This window comes from Petaurus breviceps, unplaced genomic scaffold, assembly GCF_028583685.1.
Source record: "Petaurus breviceps papuanus isolate PSGF00001 unplaced genomic scaffold, PetGlider_PUasm1.0 90574, whole genome shotgun sequence".
In the NCBI taxonomy this organism is placed as follows: domain Eukaryota; kingdom Metazoa; phylum Chordata; class Mammalia; order Diprotodontia; family Petauridae; genus Petaurus; species Petaurus breviceps.
In genome coordinates this window covers 5,470,412-5,491,211 of record NW_027187277.1, presented here as the reverse complement: position 1 = coordinate 5,491,211, position 20,800 = coordinate 5,470,412, and the positions used below count along the sequence as shown (strand labels likewise).

Here is a 20,800-nt window from a genome sequence, read left to right as displayed (position 1 = left end):
TTTTAAAATTTTCTTTTTCAAGTTAATAAAAATCTATTTTTCTTCCTATGGACTCCCCAAAAGAAAACCCTTATAAAAATATACTTAGTCATACAAGATAAATTTCTGCATTGACCATATTTTTTAAAAGTGTCTCCTTCTGAGTCCATCATCTCTTATCAAGAGATGAGTAGCATACTTCGTCATAGGCCTGTGGAATGTGCCTTGATCAAAGGTTTTAGTCTTTCAGAGTTGTTTGTCTTTAAAATATTGTTCTTACTGTATGAATTGTTCTCCTGCTTCTGCTCACTTTACTCTGTCTTTATACAAGTCTTCCCAGGTCTCTCTGAAATTGTCCTCTCCATAATTTCTTATGCCACAAAATATTCTGTTCCATTCATATCCCATGATTTTTCCAGCCATTCCCCAGTTTGGGGGAACTCCATTAATTTTTATTTCTTTGCCCCGACAAAAACAGCTGTGATAAGTGCTTTTGTATGTACAGATACTTTTCTTCATTCTTTGCTCTCTTTGGGATATAGGCCTAGTAGTGGTATGCAGAGTTCAAAGGTTATGCAGAGTATAGTAATTTTTTAGAACCTCAACTTTAAAGAACCTTAGGTCTCACTTTGATGATATAGCTTACACATCAGCCTACAATCCCGGGGGGGGTGAAAGCAGACATGGTTATCATATCCCTGCCATAAACTGTTTTGAGGAAGGGAGTTTATGAGATCTACTCATTCCTCCTTTTTCTGGAATGCTTCCCTTAAAACTATTAATTCCTCAGCCTTTAGAATCATTTCTAGCATCTACTTTCATCCTGTAGATGACTTCTGATTTATTCTTTCTGGATCATACACCCTTTTGGGTTCCTCCCTCTACCTTGTGGATTGCCCTTAATCATCAGAACATCATAGACTCACAGGAATTGGGGCTGAGGATTGAACAAACTTTACATACTGATTTTAAGTATTAGTACAAAGGAAAAAAAAAACTTTTGTTGAAATCTGGATTTCTGATACAAAATATGAGTGTAAAATTTCTTTTATACAAGAATGATTGTAGTAATAGGATTGAATAAAGTAGCTATACTTTCATTATTTGAGAAATTCAAAATTGTAGTTTTACCACATTTCCCAAAAATAAATTGGATGAGACCAGGGGGAAGTATTATGTATAGACTTTGATGTTTAAAAAATGGAGAATGAGAAGATATTTTAAAGATATTTTCCATGTTTGTCAAACAGTAAATTTAATATTGATAACTAGGAAGGCAATGATCTTAGATCCTCTCATGAACAATAAGAGAACAGTAAGTCTGGTTTTATTGTCACTTTATCTCTTGGCATCAGATCCTAGAGAACGAATACACTGACTACAGTGTCCCAGAAGGAGAAAGGACAGTTTTTCAAGCCTTGCATCAGCATGTCCAATGATGTGCACAGGGCAGAATGCTGTGACGAGATAGGAACAAGTGTCCAGGCCCTAGAAGAAGGAAGTGTCCTTATCTACTTTGGCGTAGAACTTTGGACTACAAAAAGCTTCCAACCCAAGTTTTGTGCATAGGAGTGAAATTAGTCAGTGGGCAGGGATCTTTCAGTTGGTTAAATTTAGTCCTTGGGTGCAACCACCTGTTGTGCTATAAATTTGTACACTGATTTTTCACTGTGTATTTCCTCTCCACTATGGCTTAGAAACAGGCCAGGTGCAAAAGGCTGGAAGAGAGTCAAGTAATAATAGGGAGACAAAGCTTTTCAGGTAAAAGAGGGGAAAGGTGAAAAGGAGCATGGAGAGGAAAAAAGGGAATGATTCTGGTGGGCTTCCATTGGTATTAGAGCCTCTAAAATAATCTTTGCATTCTGTGCTGCATTTTATTGGGGATTCCAGGAAGAAAGGGAGCATTTCTCTGAAGGGACACCACAGGCGTTTCATAAATTGAACTGAGAGGAGGGGCTGGGAGGAGGCAGGGCTGGAAGGCAGGGCACCAAACTCCTCCCAATGCCTTCCTTTATAGAGAGCAGAAACTGGACTCTTGCTCATTGCACTTTGTTTCTGCTGCCCTGCCTGGTTTGAACTCCATGGAACAAGATATTTCTCCCAGGAAAAGCTCATAGTTTCTGATCTTATCTTCATGCTGCTTACTCAAGCCTTGATTGACACCACTACCCTCTCACCTCTGATTGGACGGCTGGAGGGTAGAGTACCAAACTCCTCCCAATGCCTTTCTTTATAGAAGGCAGAAACTGGACTTAGTTCATTCCACTCTGTATTTTCTGTCTTTCCTGGTTTCAACACCACAGAACAAAATACCTTTATACAGGGTACCCTTGGTGTCCCGTCCCTTCCCCCACTTTCTTGTCTCCTTTTGTGTGTTGTCTCTTTATGTAATAAGATCCTCAAGGGCAAAGATTGTTGATTGGATTGGATTGGAAGGATTGGTTGGTGGTGGTTGTGAAGAAAGGCTTGGGAAGTAGGGGAGTGCTGCTAGCCATTATTGTAAGGCAGCAGATGTAAGAAATGACAAATAAGGGGAATTTGGAGAAACTTGTAATGATATAAACTGGTACAGAGTGAAGCAAGCAGAACCAGGAAAATCACACACAACTATATAAATGTAAATGAAGACAACATGACAAGGAAACTTAACTAAGATTAATTACGGTGACCAGTCTTAGTCCCAGAGAAAATATGATGAAACATACTTTCTGCTCTCAGGAAAGAGGTGAAGGATTACTGAGTCATAATGTTACATACCTTGTCAGATATGGTCATTTTGTTGGTCAATTTTTCTGACCTGTTTTTGTGAGGGATCAGTTGGAGAGAGGGTATGTTAGGAAATTACTGTGGTATAAAAAAAGCATCACAAATAAATTTCTCTCAAATAAGACATCACAGTGCTTAATGAGGTAAATTTCTTCTCACTTAAGAAACACTATTATTGCTATCATATGTAGAGGTGGTTGAAAGGGGGCCAAGGTGAAACTATTATAGAAATCCATCTGGATTACTCAAGAAAAATGTTTAATCTTGGGCTTTCTGGGATTATTATTTTCATCTCAAGCTTGCTGCCAATTCAATATGATTCTGGGCTGGATCATCACTTTTATTTCCTGTTAGCTCAGAGGAGCTAAACAAACTCTAATACCATCTAAACAAAACACAATCAGAAAAGAAATTCTGCTTTAAAACCATTCCAAAAATGTACTCCAAAAGCAAACAGACAATGCCCTCCTAGTTTAGGACTGTACATTGAACTCTCTATTAGTATCATCAATTGAAATTTCATTATACCAGTTTCTGATAGAAATGGACAGTTCCTTAGCTGTCAGGAACACTCCTCTTAGACCTTTCTATAACCATTACTAGCAACAGACCAAGCACAAATAATGATACATTGAACATTTTGGCTTCTCACTTTTTTTTTCTAAAAAGGTCTGATCTTATACTTCAGTGGATAAATAGATGCAATAATTCAGAGCTATAACATATGTCGCAATTTTATTAAAGGCACTGAACAGTAAAAATGTGGGAAATTGAAATCATCACTATAGTATATCCTTGGAAGGTCCTCTACCTAATTAATATGGACTAAAAGGTTTGAATCACCATGACTACTCCACTATTGCATGTTTTCACTCAATCATAACTCTGTGTATCAAAAGATCCTTCTCCTAAGCAAGCTTTATTATCAAATTTTATAGATTCATATAAAATATTTGTTTCCTCAGTGTATGTATCATTTGCAAAGTCAGGACTAGAACACAATTTACTTGACTCTTTAATTGAAATTTATGACAACTATAGTGATCCTCTTTTCAGAATAGTTGAGAATTGAATTATTCAGTTTAATTGTATGTTCTGGTTAACTGAGAGCTGTGATATATACTATTATCAATTTTCAAGCTACTAAAATAAACTATATGAAGATCACATGGAACATAATTTAATTTTTCTTTAGCTATCACTAAGAGTTATGGTTAGGAGCATCAATTATAATTATATAAAAACTACCTTAATATTAGGCTTCATTAATATTGCCTCTTTTTGTATCCCTAACAACACAGTGCCTGGCACATAGTAAATGCTTAATAAAAAATGTTTATTGACTCATTAATAGAGACATGGTATGCAAAAAAGGGGAGGTAACAGCCCAGTTTTACTGTCCTCTGGTCAGATCACATCTGGACCACTGATTGCTTAGTGGCACATTTTTAAAAAGGCTATGCACAATCCAGTCCAGAAGAGAGTAGTAAATAGAACAGTGAGAGAACTGCATCATACCTGGAGAAGAGGAGACTTAGAGGGGACCTGAAAGTTGTCTTCGTATGGAAATGCTACTCTTCTTGGCCCCAGAGGGAAGATCTAGCAGCAACAGGCAAAAGGTGCCAAGGGGCTTTTTTAGGTTCAATATAAGGAAGGTCTTCCTAATAGTTAGGGCTCTTGAAAAATGGAAGGCACTGCCTCAAGAGACAGAGGGATATCTTTGCAGACTTTCAAGGCAGAGCTGGAGGATAAACTCTTAGGACGTGGAGCTCCTGTTTAGATGAATATTATATTTGGATAAGCATAAGATGACCTTAGAGGGCTCCTAATTCAGAGATTTCATGATTTTATGATACAAGATGATCTCTAAGCTCTTCTCTGAATTCTATTGTCATAGTTGAAATGTTTTTTAATGAGTTTTCCATGTTCATGATATTTCCTCTATAAATATTATTTATTAAATTATACATTATTTTAAAAAGAGTTTTACATGGCAAATTTGGATATTAAAAGCAGGTAGGAGCAGCTAGATGGCACAGTGAATAGAGCACTGGCCCTGGAGTCAGGAGGACCTGAGTTCAAATCCAGCCTCAGACACTTACCGTGTTTCCCCGATAATAAGACCTATCCTGAAAATAAGCCCTCCCCTTACTGTGTAAGATTCCTCTAAAATAAGCCCTCCCCTGAAAATAAGCCCTATTGAGATTGCTACTGTAGTGAAGGTGATCCCCTGTACTACACGCTACATTACAATACCCTCTGTAGAGCTGCAGAAGTGAGCGCGTCATCCTGTTCTTCCCCAGTGATTTGCTTATTGTATAAAGGTACATTTTTTTGTTCACATTTACCTGTTTATTAAAATTGCTGTCAATGTTCATTAAAATAAGCCCTCCCCTGAAAATAAGCCCTCTGGTGTGTTTCTGTCCAAAAAAATTAATAAGACAGCGTCTTATTATCGGGGAAACACAGTACTACTTGGGCAAGTCAATTAACCCCAACTGCCTTCAAAAAAAAAAGCAGGTTTAATTCTTTTTTTGGCCTTTTCAAATTTGTAAATTGACCCCCATCATACTGAGAGTATTCCATATCTGATCAGAACAATATTTATTAGTTCTATAAATTTAATTTGAACAATAATGTGATCTGCCGCTATGGTACTTCAGGAAACACTAGACTATGTAATAATATTATTAAAGAGGGGTTACAGAAATAGGTGCCAATAGAACCAATATTAGAATGGAATGATGCTCCCAAATGAACAACTGTGTCAATTGCCAGGACATTTATTAACTTGTGTGTCATTTACCTATAGTTTGCTCCAAAAAGGTCCTACTTTGATACCACAGCATGGTGTGGCAGTAGCTGTCAGGTCTCAACGATTATGGTAGGGGAACATAAGTTCTGATGGTCCTAGACTGCATTTGGGAGATTGCTCTGCAACAAACTGCTTGCTGACATTAAAAAAAGTCTCTTTAACACCAGTATTTCTTTTTTTTTTTTTTTTTAAGCAATCGGGGTTAAGTAACTTGCTCAAGGTTACGTGGCCAGTTATTTCTGGGTGTGGTGCTGAGTGTCTGAGCCCGGGATTCGATCTCCAGGTCGTCCCAACACTGGAGCCGGTGCTCTTACTCGCTGAGCCACCTGGCCACCCCTACGCAATTGGGGTTAAGTAACTTGCTCAAGGTTACACAGCCAGGTGTTTCTGGGTGGGTGCTAAGTGTCTGAGCCCAGGATTCGATCTCCAGGTCTTCTCAACACTGGAGCCGGTGCTCTTACTCGCTGTGCTACCTGGCCGCCCCAACACCAGTATTTCTTCCAGTGATATTATATGACTACGGAGCAGCAAAATCTCCAAAGTGATGACTGACAAAAAGGCAGTGGAGAGATGTTTGGTGGGCATAGTTAGTCCTCAGCATATTAGCAAAAATGGACATGTACATGAAAAGCAGCATAAAGATACAATCCAGGAAATATCTTACTAGGAAAAGATGTGAGTTTATCACGTAATAAGAACAAGGAGTAACAGGAGAATAATCCCTGTGGTGCACTGTTGCCCATGGAATTTTTAAAGACCTAGAGGAAAGCTGTTAGCACATTGGGTAGATCCATTAAGAAGAGTTTGTAGAAAATCCGGGCAACAATTGCACAGAATAAGAAGGCAAAGATGGGTTTTTAACAGTACCACTGGAGGGAGCACCTATATCAAGGCAATTACAGATTCATTCAAGTTTGTTTAGTTAAGAGCTTCATCAAATAAAATGAACAAATATGAGCAAAAAAAAAAAAAGGTAGGGTAAACAGTAAGAGCAAGGGATAACAAGTAATTCAAGTTTCACTGTTACATTGATATCCATGACAGTTTTTTTAACTCTATCATGGTGAATAGATGTTCCCAGAGCAATTAGGGGAACAAATGTGCAAGAACAACACAGAATGAGAAGGCATGGATGGATTGCTCTCTGCACTAGTGTAGGAAGTACCCATAACCAATGGGATCACAGAAAGTCCACTAAAGTATTAAGAAATGAGAAAATTGAAGAGGAGCCAGCAGTAATTAACAAAAATGATTAGTGTTATAATATGAAAAAACTGAAATGGATTCACAAGAAACCTGGTTTCTAATCCTACCTTTCCCATTAATTAGTTGTGTTAACTTTTGCGAGTCATTTGACTTTACTCATTCATTAATTTTGGTTAAAACTAATTGGCAAAATGATAATTGAAATTCTCTGATTCTATACATGGAATATGAGGCCTCTTAGGAGAGGTAAGGGAAAAAGGAATTTATATTCTACACATAATGACATATATCCAGTCTTTCATCACCTAAAACGATACCATCTGTACGAAGAGCAATATCCAATGTCCTAAGTCCTCCCCCATGTAAGTTAGGCTAATTGTTCTTTCAAAAGTATCAAGTATAATAATTTTATATGTGTGTATACACATTATATAGGTATATACACACACCCATTTTAGTCTATGGTAGCCATCTCTAGGGTGAGGGGAGTGAAGCAAAAAAAAAAAAGAAAGAAGTTTATACATAATTTTGTGGATATTTGAAAGGAATAGCAAGTTGTGCATGACAGATTTGCAGTTTCATGTGCAATCATCTTTTTTATTGTACTATATTATAGAAATGCTTGTTTTATACCACAAATTAAAAATAAAACTAAAAATAATATATTGAGGCCATCCTTGAGTGTTGGTTGGCTCAGTGGACCAAAGGTACAGGCTGTTGACATCACTTTGTGGTTATCTGAGTGCAAAACAGTTGTAAGAAAGTCTGGGGATACTTTGATGCTTGGTGAATCACAATGGATAACTGAAGAAAGGTAATTTCGCTCAGTTGAATTAATTCAAAGTGTCCTCCAAACCCATCCTTGTTGATTATTTTTCTGCTCTGGCTAAGCAAATCTCTTTTTGTTAACTGTTAAATGACCAACAAATATCTCATTTTGTTCCAACATTGAATCTCAAAATGTCAGGAAACTGGCCTGAGTCAGGCTTGGCCCAGCATACCATCCAAACTGGTCAACTGTTCTTCATCAATAAGGACAGATCAAGAAGTTATAGAAGATAGGATTTAACAGAAGTAATACCATGGTGTTAGAGCAGGTGAATAAGACTATTTTAAAGTCCCTTTCTTCATAGGAAATGTAAGTATAAGAAAGAACATCTGGAATGGTTAGGTACAACATTGCCTATAGGCAGAGGGTTCAACCAGCTATTAAAATAAAAACATCTGAGATCTCAGAGTGGATTTACACTGGATAATGAGTAAGGAGGCTACTGAAATCAGGTAAGTCAAGACAAACTGAATAATGTAACCAATCCTCAATTGCCTATGCTTCTGAAGGACTGAAGAGAGAGCACATAAAAATTAAAACCCTACATCATTCCCAAATCTCACATTAGCCCATACTTAAATATCTTCCCTGTTCAATTTTCTCCCCACTGAAATAATAACTAGCAAAACTGATTTGAGGGATTAAAAAAATTTCCCTGAGTTCCCTCAAATACAGATACTACCAAGTAATAAAATGGAAGGTGTGGGTCAGGCAAATTGTCCACAAAGAAGAAAAACAAATCAGACCCTGAATAACTAGAAATAAATCACAGGCTACTTTTCTTTTATTTCCCCTTTCCTCAAGTTTTAATGGGAAGGAGCACTTCAACCCTGATGGTGATGTTGCCCAAGAAGGCAACAACTCCCAGTAATAAGAAGAGGTGAGAATGGCCAGCTGAGAAACTAATAACATCTAGTAATAATAATGGCTAACATTCAAATAGCACTTACTATGTGTAACTTAGACTGTGCTAAGCACTTTACAAGTATTTCTCATTTGATTCTCACAACAAACCCTGGGAGGTAGCATTATTATTATTATCTTCATTTTACAGATGGAGAAACTAAGGCAAACAGGGATTAAGTGACTTCCCCAGGGTCACACAACTAGTAAATATCTGAGACTGGATTTGAACTCAGGTCTTCCTCTATCACTATACCCCTAGGTATAGTGTTAATTGCTCACCATGTTCCGATCAGCTATTCTTGATCTGAATAGTGTAACCAGTTCTCAATTACCTATGCTTATGGAGAACTGCAGAAAGAGTACCTAAAAACTAAAACCACATATAATTCTCAAACCTTTATTAGTTAGGAATAGTTGAATATTTCAATGATACCTTTTCATGTGCTTAACTAAGGACAGGCCAATGCAAATTTAGCACATCTAAAATAATTTTGGGGGGCCCAGTGATTCTTTTAGACAATCTGCCAAGCTGAACTCTATCCCTTCTGCAGGCTCCTTGAAGTCTTGTGCTTTTCTGACTCTGGAAAATGTGTCCCTGAGCACTTTATCTCATCAGAATGACATGGTATCATTTTCCAGAAGCTACCTCTCTCCTTCCTGCTAAACCACATGTGGAAGGATACTTTCAACTAAATTGAAATGGGTAACCTGGAGCTCCGTGACACCAATGGACCAGTTCGTTTTCCCTCTCAATCATTTCTCCTAGCTCGGGAGGCCAGTTGCAATTTTGTTCCTGCTCCATGAGGTAGTCAACACTCTGCCAGACCAACTCCCGATCAGCAGGTTGGAGATGCTCGTAGTAAGAGAGTAACATCTGGAGAATAGAAGACAGGCCATGAGCGGCACCTATAAATGAAAGCAAAAGGGATTAAAGCATCATTGTGGTACAGTAACTGGGAGACCAATCTAGATTAGTGAGGACATAGTTATAAATTTTTTAAAAGACAGGTTTATTCCAAATAATTATAATTAGGGCAAGAAAATATTATCTCTAGGGAAACTACTTTAATGTAAAAGGATGATTTTCTATTAGCACATAGGTTTCCTCATTATTTTCTTCTTGAGATTGGGTCTCCACATGTCACCCAGGCTGGAAGTGCAGTGGTTACTAATAGGCCTGTTCCCAATACTGATTGGCAGACGAGCTAATTTGCCTCTCCCTGAAGAGCCTGGTGGCCCTTCACCTCTGAGGGACTCACTTTACTGGTGCCAGACTCAGTGTGGACACTCAGTTGGCTTTAGTCCTACTAGGGCTCAGAACTCCTGAACTCAAGCAATGAACCAGTCCCCATGCCCCACAGTGGTAGGGACTACAGGTGTGAACCACCACACCAGGCCTATCTGTGAGGATCTCTAAAGTGCTTGAGGAGACTTAAAAAGTAATCAAGTATTTGAAACAGTTTCTTCAGTAATACCATTCACACACTATTCATTTATACTCTCTTTAGAGAAAAAAAATTATTAAAGCAAAGTTAATCTTTACTCCCCTTCCAAATTCAAGCTGGTGTGGTATTCACTAATGGGGAAGCACCATTGTCAATACACAAATCTCTGGGCTTGCTCTTTGGGCACCTTTTCATATTGGATGCTTTCTTCCTTTCACTCAGACACCTCTGACTTTGCTCTAGCTAGCACAAGTTGCTGTCTAGGCAAGAGTGAGACTTCTTTCTTCCTCGTGCTTTGTTGACTTTTAGAAAGTTTTCTAGGTTTCTCATCTCCATCTAATTTCTAGTCATCCTTATCAAAGGATTTGTGGATAAATATTGTTTCATTTTAAAAAAATCATAGAACTATAAAAGGGAACTCAAGTTACCATCTTACTTACAAAATCTGGGCTTTCAAAAGAAGTTGTAAGGAGCTTTCTGGTCTCCGGATTAAAAATATCATCTTTACTGTTAAGGTCAAGAAATCTGGAAGCATTGTTTTTATACTTCACTGGCAGTTGAAGGATGGTTTAAAGATTTAGTTTGAAGAGTCTGTTTCCTAAGAAAATGTCAATCTTATCTAGCTACTAAAAAAAAAATTTTAGTAGGAAAAAAGGTTTAAAAAAGTATTTCCATGTAATACTACCAAGCTGCTATTAATATTGCTATTTAGGGGAATAAGTGGAGAATTTTTTTTGCACTTTTTGGAGGGGCAATTGGGGTTGTGACTTGCCCAAAGTCACACAGCTAGTAAATGTTAAGTGTCTGAGGGTGGATTTGAACTCAGGTCCTCCTGACTCCAGGACCAGTGCTCTATTTACTGTGCCACCTAGCCGCCCCTGGAGAATTTTTTTAATGTGAAAAGTGCACACGATTTTAAGTGAATACCATATCTATTTTTAAATCATTATATTGTTAAGATGCATATGCTGTGTAATAAAAGTTTATTCTATGTATATAAACATATATACAATATATATTGCCTTATTGTTATTCAGTCATATCAGTCTTGTCCGACTCTTGGTGACCCCATCTTGGAGTTTTTTGGACAAAGATACTGGAATGGTTTGCCATTTCTGTCTCCAGCTCATTTTACAGATGAGGAAACTGAGGTAAACAGGGTTAAGGGACTTACCCAGAGTCACACAGCTGGTGAGGCCAGATTGGAATTCAGAAAAAGGAATCTTTCTGACTCTAGTCCCAGCCCTTTATCCATTTTTCCACCTAACCGCTCCTATAGTAGATAGAATGGAGCATATCCAGTCATGACCAATCAAATTTATACCTAGAGGGCAGTCTAGTCACTCAGTCCAACCCTCTCATTTTACAGAAAAAGAAAACAAGGTCCTGAAAGGTTAAGTTAATTTATTCAACATCACAAAGGTAGTGAGTGACAGTATCAGGATTTGAACCCAGTCCTCTGACTCCAAATTCAGAGCCAATAGGTTAGGTTCACTAAGAAGCCTTTCAGGAAGTTTCTGTTTCTGTGCTCTGCAGGGTCATTCTTGCAAGTCCTCAGAGTTAAGAGATGCAATCACTTCTCATCTGGTGTGGATTGTATCTCTATAATCATTAGCAATCAGCAGTTTTAGTTTTTGGTATCCATTTTAAAGCTGTTTCTTAAGTGAAAGCAGCTGCAGTCCTCTTCCCTACTACACAGAAGAGTCAGAATGAATTTTTCAAGGAGTTTGAAAATCTTTCTAATGCAATCTAGAAAAAAAAATCTACATCTACATGTACAGGAACCTTTCCAATTGCTGTGTTTCAACCTCTGCTGCTACATGATGGCAAATAAAAGCAGAAATTAAACTATGAGTGCACATTTGCTTTTATTTTAAATGCCATCTCTAGTGTTCTCATTATGTGAAGTTTATGATTACTATTTAAAGCCTTCCAGTTTGCTGTCAGTGTTATATTTAATCCCAAAAGACCTTCATCCTTCAGGTTTTCTTTATGTCTTCTACTTACCCAAGTATTCAGTTCCATAATAAGAATACATTAAAGGAAATGGTTTTCTCTTTTTTGCTGCATACTGCTTCCCTGATTCTAGGATTGCTTGGCAAATTGATTTGATCTGTGCTGGGGTCAATACCTAAGTAAAAAACACACAAAAAAAGAGGAAATATTGTTATTGAGACTTTTCTCTTCTTTCCTTCATTCCTTCTTTCCTTCCTTCTTTCTTTCCTTCTTTTCTTCTTTCCTTCCTCCCTTTTTTTTGGTCAAATACAGACCTTTATTACAGTCAGTTAACATATCCCTCACATCCTTTGTATATGTGGTAGTAACTTCTGTACAATCCTTGCCTTACCTGACCATTAATTTCTCTATCAAGTGTTTTTGTTTTATGGTCAAATCATATCTTCTCTGCTCAGAGTCCATTATCACAAACAAAACAACACCCAACCCACATCCCTCTTCTGTTACAGGCTCTAGCAGACCACTTTTCATGTTTCATCATTAATCATTGTCACCCAGCCAGAAGCATGGCTCAGACAATAGCCAATAATAAACATCTTTATTTTCATGCTTAACTAGTCTATTACTCTTCATGAGCAGTACTGATCTGGCCCAGTCATTGTGCTTCAATTAGAAGACATTTAGATTGTGCTTACAGAGGCACTATTCTTGAAAACCACCACTGCCTGACATGCTTAGCTGAAGCTTTTAGCCATCGTGGAATGATTTCACTATTGAAAACAAAGTTGAATAGATAGCTATTAAGATAGGCCAGGTGGCACAGTGAGTAAGAGCGCCAGCCCCAGAGTAGGGAGACCCAGGATCGGTTCTGGCCTCAGATACTTAACACCCACACAAAAAACTGACCATGTGACCTTGGGCAAATCACTTAACCCCAATTGCTTGAAAAAAGATAAATTTGCAAGCATCAAACTGATGTCTCATAAAGGTCAAAATGAGATTATCTGCAGCATGACGTTGTTCCTACAGGCTTACCATCTAATGCATCAATCAAAATAATTAGCAGGATCTTCCAGTCATAGGAAATGGACAAAGCTGTTTGAAACAAAACAAACAGAAAACAGTTCCCTATATAGTTCAGTCTTGCCCTGGATGAACATATTCCTGGTTCAAGGTGAAGTCTATTTAGTTTTGTTCTGTCTTCTGAGATTAAAATTTCTAATTAGTTCATGTTACATCTGGCACTTGAGTCACTGCTTCATTTTGCAGTAAGACAGCAACAATTTATTACTCATTTACAATGTACTACTTTGTTTTGCCTGACCCAGATTTAATATTCTTTATTAATGATAATAAACATTAATTCAATAAACAAATATAACTATGCAAAGCACTGGGGCAGGGATGGAGGGTGGTATTCTTTGCTCTTAGGGAGTTTACCATTTGATTGGGGGAGAGATGGAAAAAACAGATATACTATATATAATGTAAAGTAATAGAAACTGTGTTCTATAGGCAATACTTTAAAGAAGTGCTACAGTATCATAAATACAAAATAAAGCTGGAATTTCTCATCTTCATGAAGATTTCATCTTTTTTTTTAATGTTTTTACCACTTTAATGTTTTTAACCAATTTAATTTTTGTAATCACCAGTTATGGAGTGGTCTATTTTTTCAACCCTTCTTTTCTTAGCCACCCCTAGAACGATACTAAAATCAAGCTGTCCTTCTATTTCAAAATTCCTAAAAGACCCCCAACGTTCCCTGCATTCCCCCAGTCAAAACTATAGTCCAATATCAGACATTTTTCTTGGTTTTCAACATCAATTTTCTCTCTTTTTATCTTTCCAATTCATTCAAAGTGATCTTTCAAAATAGAATGAGAAATCCCACTTTAAATAACGATAGACAATATAAAATGAGTGGGTGTCTATCTGCTAAGACATACACAGGAAGACAATTACAGAACACTTTATACAAATAAAGACAGTTGTAAATAATTGGATAAATATTCAATCAAGCCAATATATACTATTTTATAAGCCAATATAATAAAAATAATAATTCTGCCTAGATTAATTCACTTATTCAATGTCATACTAATCAAACTATAAAAAGGCTACTTTATAGAGCAAGAAAAATAATTTTTAAAAATTTGTCTGTGTAATGTAATGCCAAGGAAAGGCAACTTCCCAGGTTCAAAATACCAGCATAGGTGCTCTCTATTTTATTCAGTGACAAACCAAGAACAGAGAAGATCAAAACATGACATCATTCAAAATACAGCATTTACTAAGTGTGATTAAATAATCTCCAAGGACTACCCCACCCCAGGACCTTCCAATCATTCAATCAATTACAAAGTCTCTGTTCTAAATACTTCTCCACCCCTAGGCTATACCTTCATTTAGTCCACCACAAAGCCCCTCTTCTCAAATGGAGATTAGTTTCCAAACATAAGGTCAAAAGTTCCCCACCCCTGGATCACAATTGAATCTATCCCAGAGTTACATCAAGTTTAAACACAGCACTTAATACCCAAATGGAGGTCTTTTCTTCATTTTGACACGAGGCAAGTTCTCAGCAATCTTAGTTCCTGGGGAGACAAGGCTTAGCAAAGCCACAAGATACATTGCCAGTCCCTTCATGAATTTATCCTCTGTCTGTAGAACAGTCCTAGAACCCCTGAACACATTAGTAAAGCCCTCTCCCAGGATTTCTGTAAACATACAACAAGAAAATCCTTCTTCAGGGCTTCTGAACCAACAGAAAGGCTCCCAGACCCCTGCAACAACAGCACTGTCCTTCACCAGTGGACAGTATTCATTCTGTCTGCAGGACAGTCTCCAGACCCCTGCAACAACAGCACTGTCCCTCACCAGTGGACAGTATTCAGTACTGTCCTTCACCAGTGGACAGTATTCACTCTCTGTCTGCAGGACCGTCTCAGGGCTTCTTAGCGAACAGCCAGGTTCCAGGACTTCTTCAACAAAAGGACTGTCTTTCACCAGTGGACAAATCTGGCAAAACAACATCAAAACAGACAGACAAAGTACCAGCAAAACAGCCATGTCTCCTCAGTCCTTGGCAGCTCAGGGGGCAGGTCTCAAAAGTCCAGGGCAATTCAAAGCGGCCACCAGCAATTCTCTTAGTCTCTCTCTCTCCACGAGGTGCTGCTTCCAAAAAGATCTTCCGCCTCTCTCTTGTGTCTCTCCAAATCTACATCACCAGCTCCTCCCAGTTCAGGACTTTCTTTTCACATAAACAAGCCCATCCCACAGGTGGGATTAACAAGCTCTGGGTTTTAACACAATCAATTTGAAAACCAAGCCAATACAGGGGAATCTTTAATTGCCATTACTATCACAGTCTGGAGGATCAAAAGGTCAAGAATATCAAGGTAATCGATGAAAAAAAGAAGATTGGAAAGGAAAGGAGCCTAGCAGTATCCGATCCCAGACTATACTACAAAGTCCAAACTGTCCGTTTTGGTACTGGATAAAATAGAGACTGATCAGTGGAATAGATTAGGTATACCCTATATGGAAGCAAATCAACACAGTAACCTAATGTTTTTATAAACCTGAATATCTCAGCTCTTGGGGCAAAAATTCACTAATGAGCACGAATAAACAAAAACTGGTGGGAAAACTGGAATACAGTCTGGCAGAACTAGGTGTAGTATAGAGCAACATATAAAAGATAAGCTCCAAATGGGTACATATTTTAGAAATAAATGTGTCGTAAGCAAATTAGAGAAGGATGGAAGAAATTACCTGTCAGATCTATAAGTAAAAGAAGAGGTTATGACCAAATAGGACAAAAAGAGAAAGAGAGAGAGAGAGAGAAAGAGAGAGAGAGAGAGAGAGAAGTGCTTCACAGTAGGTAAAATAGACAATTTTGACCACATAAAATAAAAGTTTTTTTTTCACAAATAAAACCAATGAAGCTAAAATTAGAAGAAAAACAGGAAATTAGGGAAAATATTCGAGGCGATTTCCAAAGCTTCATTTCTAAGATTCCCTTTATGGGAAATTACGCAAATTTATAGGAATAAGAGCCGTTTTTCAATTAACAAATGGTCAAAGGATATGAATAGACATTTTTCAGAAGAAATACAAGCTATCAATAGTTATATATAAAAAATGTCCTAAATCACTAATAATTAGAGAAATGCACATTAAAGCAATTCTGAGGTACCACCTCATACCCACCAGATTCGCTAAATCAACAAAAAGGGAAAATGACAAATGCTGAAGATGCTATGGGAATTGTAGTTTCTATAATTCACGGTTGATAAGAGCTGTAAACTGGTCCAACCATCCTGGAAAACAATTTGAAATTAAAAGTCACTAAACTGGGCATATACTTTGATCACTACTAGGTCTAAGCCTCAAAGAAGTAAAAGAAAAAGTAAAAAGACCTATATGTACAAAAATATTTATAGCAGCTCTTTTTTTTGGTGGGGGGAGTAACAAAGAATTAGAAAATAAAAGATTGCTCATCATTTAGGGAATGGTTGAACAAGTTATGGTATGTGAGTGTGGTGGGATACTATGTAAGAAATGATGAAGGGGTTGGTTTTAGAAAAACCTGGAAAGGTTTGTATGTACCATTGATGAAGGAAGTAAGCAGAATCAGTTGGACAATTTATGCAAAAATAATATATAAGAAGGGCAGCTAGGAGACACTGTGGATAGAGTGCCAGGCGTAGGGTCAGGTCTGAGTTCAAATTTGACTTCAGACACTTAACTAGCTGTGTGATCTTGGGCAAATCACTTAACCCTGTTTGCCTCAGTTTTCTCATCTGTAAAATGAGCTAGACAAGGAAATGACAAACCACCCCAGTATCTTTGCCCAAATGGGGTCACAAAGAGTTGGATACAGCTGAAAAACAACTGGACAAGAAAAATATACTATGTAATGACCAAACAAAATTCCAAAGTACTTACGGTGAAACAAACATACTATCCACCTCCAGAGAGAGCTGATGAACTCAGCACCTCAAAGCTGATCAAAGATCAACTTATTGGGTCAACTAGGTGGCTCAGCGAATAGAGCACCAGTCCTTGAGACAGGAGGACATAAGTTCAAATTCCGCCTCAGACACTTAACACTTAACTAGCTGTGTGACCTTGCACCAGTCCCTTAACCCAATTGCCCTGCCTTCCCTTATCCAAAAAAACCCCCCAAAGATCAACTTCTTTCTTCATTCCTTTCTTTCCTCCCTTCCTCCCTTCCTTCCTCTCTTCCTCCCTTCCTTTCTTCTTTCCTTCTTTTCTTCCTTTCTCTCTTTTTTACTTTTTTTCTTTCTCTTTCTGGGGGAGAGGTGGGAATTCTAATTCCAAATTCCAATGTGGGAATTTGTTTTGTATGACTATTTCTATTTATAATGGCCTTTGTTTTTCTTACTTTCTCAATGGGTGAGGGAAAGGGAGGAGGAGGGAGAAAATCTGGAACTGAAAATAAAAGAAAACTGAAAAAAAGAAACACAAAGTAATCTTCCATTTCTAATTCCAACCCTAACCCTAACTCTAACTTTAAATCATCTTATTTCCTCAATACCGCACTTGTCTTACCACTTTGTGCTATAGGCCACATGGACTAATACTATTATCAGTGACTTGCCCAGGGTCTCACATTACAGTTTAGAATAGGGGTTTTTAACCCAGGGTCCTCGAGGATCTACTAACTTTGGAGATTATTTTTATAACTGTATTTCAATATACTTGATTTCCTTTCTACTCATTAGTATTTTATTTTAGGCATTTAAAAACATTGTTCAAAGAAGGTGTCTGTGGACTTCACCAGGCTGCCAAAGGTGCCCGTGACACAAAAGAAAATTAACAACAAACATTTGTTCAGAAAGTTCTTTTCATGCAAAAGCCATGTAAGTATTGTAAGTATATATTAGTATATTATATATGTAATATATAACTTATAATATGTATTATATCTAGTTTACAAAGGAGGGAATTGAAGTTCAGTAATTAATAAGAACAGGAACTCTAACCCAGGTATTCTGCCTTGGAGTCCATTAATCATTGGAACATAGACTGAGGGCTGAAAAAGACTTTTGAGATCATTTAGCCCAGCCCCCTCACTTTTACAGATAAGAATTTTTCAGTACACAAGCTGACTTTCAGTGGTGTTAAAATCTTACTCAACTCAAAATCTAGTACCATTCTGGCTATATAATAAAGTTATATGTCTTCGCAGGCCTTAATACTTTCAACCTGTTCTTTAGGCCGCATATTCAGTAAATTTTGTGATGAATTACCACCAATCACTTACCTGAGAGAATCCTTAGTTCTTTTTTTAAAAAAAAGTTTTAAAAATATATTCTAATATCGTGTCTACCTACTTGGCTCTTAAATTGACTTAGCCAGGAGATTCCACAAGGTGGGGAAGAGCAATGCAAAGGAAGACTAAAATGAAATTGTTTTTATTAATCGGATAATTTGATAATCCATTCTTTCTCCCTATCTCAATTTAGTAAGTTAATTTAAGAGTTCACATAATTAATTTATTTGTTCCCTAATTAAGCATTTATTGCTATAATTTTATTTGGTTTACTTGACCACTTGCTTGTTTGGTTTTTTAACCCAGAAAAAAGAAAGTGTGGTCATTTTTTTTGCATCTTTAATCAGTAGCTTAGAACAGAGAACTAGTTGATGAAAAATTGTAGTAAAACCTCCTCAGGTCATGCATCCTGTCTGAGTGGTTTTCTCTTATCTCTCAAAAACATAGTAAAGAAACAAAGGGAAGCAGAAGCTTGTTCCACTGGATAGAGACCTTTTATGCCTGCACTTCCTTATCTCAATGCACAGACTAGACCTTCCCTAGGCTTTAGTGATCAGCAAATAAAGAGAAAAACAGGGCTCATTATAGGTAGATGGAGGGTGGGGGTAGACTTGAAAAGGGTTTTTGTTTTGTTTTGATCCCTCCCAACATATTAAAGACAGGGAAATAAGTCTATATATTCTCTCACTTTTCCCTCTCCCCCCTACTCCATCCATACATTCACTAGCTCTTGAAACCTACCGCTTGGGGGAAAAAGGATAAGGCATCATAATTATGTCTTTGATTTAAGAAATAATGATAGCATTTATTCAGCGTTTACAATGTGCCAAACACTATACAATCATTATCTTATTCGATCCTAACAACAAGGGGGGTGGGGAGGAGCTATTATTATCTTCATTTTATAACTGAGGAAACTAAGGCAAAGGGACATGAAGTGACTTGCTCAGGGTCTCACAGCTAATGTAGTCTGAGGTTAAATTTGAACTTGGGTGTCTAGACTCCAGGGGCAGTATTCTATCAACTATGCCAAGTAACTCCATAGAGTAGACAGTGAGTAGTCATTAGAGTGGGTGCCTCTGGGTAAAAAGAGCGGAGGGGCATTGCTACAAAGGCTCCTTTGTTCATTTAAGTCACTGCAAAAAGAGGGGGGGAAGGATGGGGGTGGGAATGGAGAATTACTCCCATCACATCCTATCTCTATTCAGACAACATTGGTACCCTTCCTTGCATATGACAAAACTGCCTTTTGGTGACTGAGTTTCATTGTCATATCTGAAGGCAGAAGATGCTAGAGTATATTGGAAGTTATGATGACTCCGTATCCATTGTTCCCAGCTCCGTTGGTCAGTCAGTATTGGAGCAGGCAACACCAAGTCTGCAGCTTTGTGTATGACCTATTACGGTCCCGAACCACTACCTGTGACATATGTACTCATACCTGCAACTTGAAGCTCTTGTAGCCTTGGTGGGGAACTGAGATGCAACGACCCAGCCTCTTTCGCTGAGGTAAACCTATCCGAATTGTCTTTCAAGTTCCCAACAAAAGCTGGAGCTACCTTGAAAACAGCGCTGATCTCCAGGGTTCTCTTGCTCCCTTGCCATACTTAGAATAAACTCCTTTAATTCTTTGTCCTGAGTTCTGCCTCATTCTTCAGGATGAAATCTCAAATGAATTTTCCTCACAATTGTATGAACTCTAGAGAAGGTATAAAGCAAGTTCTTTGATTTGGGTAAAGTTCAAACAACCATTGAACTATAGAAATTTAGAGCTGACAGGGCCTTTTGGGTCCAAGTCCTTTCTTTTAAACAAGAGAGAAACTGAGGCCCCAAAATGTCAAAGTCTGAGAATGCCAGAAAAGGGGAACAGCTGTGCAAGAGGAGGGGAGGGAACACAGCTGCTCAGAGCTACCAATTAGTCCCCAGAGCTTTGTCTAAAAAAAAAAAAGAAAGAAATGGGATGTGTTCCCAGTGCTGGCAGTTGAAAGAATCATTGGGAGTGAAAACTAGCTAGCCTCAGGATGTACCGAGGAAAGAAAGGAATATGATGTCGCATTTAGAATGATTCAGTTGTGTGAATGAGAGGAGGAGAGGAAATGTGTGAATGGGAGCCATGCCACCTGTGTGTAGGAGTGACAGTAGCTTGGGATCCCCAGTACTTGTATGCCAGTGTTTATAGTTAAGGCTGAGAAAATCAAAGTGAGTCAGGGCTAGGGTTATTATCCCAGCAGGTGTACATGCTTCAGTTGTAAGGAGTCTGCTGGGTTGGGGGTTCTTTGCCCTAATTTCCCTCCCCACAAGCAGCAATGACAGGGGCTTATTAATCAGTTACTCTTGTATCATTTATCTGAATTAGCTGGTTTCTGGGCTTCCTCTAGTCTCAACAAGTGAGGCCTCAGGGCCCAAAGCTTACAGGGGGAAAGCAAGGCTCTGGCTGTGAGGGAGTGCAAGAAAAGGCCCTAACACAGAAAGGTGACAGAAAGGTGAGGGCAATTTCCTCTGGGTCACATGATTTGTTCCAGGGACTGGGTTGCATCTTTCTTTCTGGACATCCTTTTTCACTACCCCACCTTCCTAATATGTCCACCACTTTT

The 20,800-nt window shown here is 38.0% G+C and overlaps 1 protein-coding gene across 1 annotated transcript in view; it reads right to left on the bottom strand.

Moving 5' to 3' along the window:
- LANCL3 (LanC like family member 3) overlaps window positions 1-20,800 on the bottom strand; it is a 106,648-nt gene that overhangs the window by 17,162 nt on the left and 68,686 nt on the right. The window contains exons 2-3 of the mRNA XM_069063469.1: window positions 11,954-12,077; window positions 9,210-9,407 (exon numbers count right to left, since the gene is read on the bottom strand). Coding sequence (XP_068919570.1) covers window positions 9,210-9,407; window positions 11,954-12,077 — 322 coding nt within the window. The remainder of the gene's footprint in view (window positions 1-9,209; window positions 9,408-11,953; window positions 12,078-20,800) is intronic.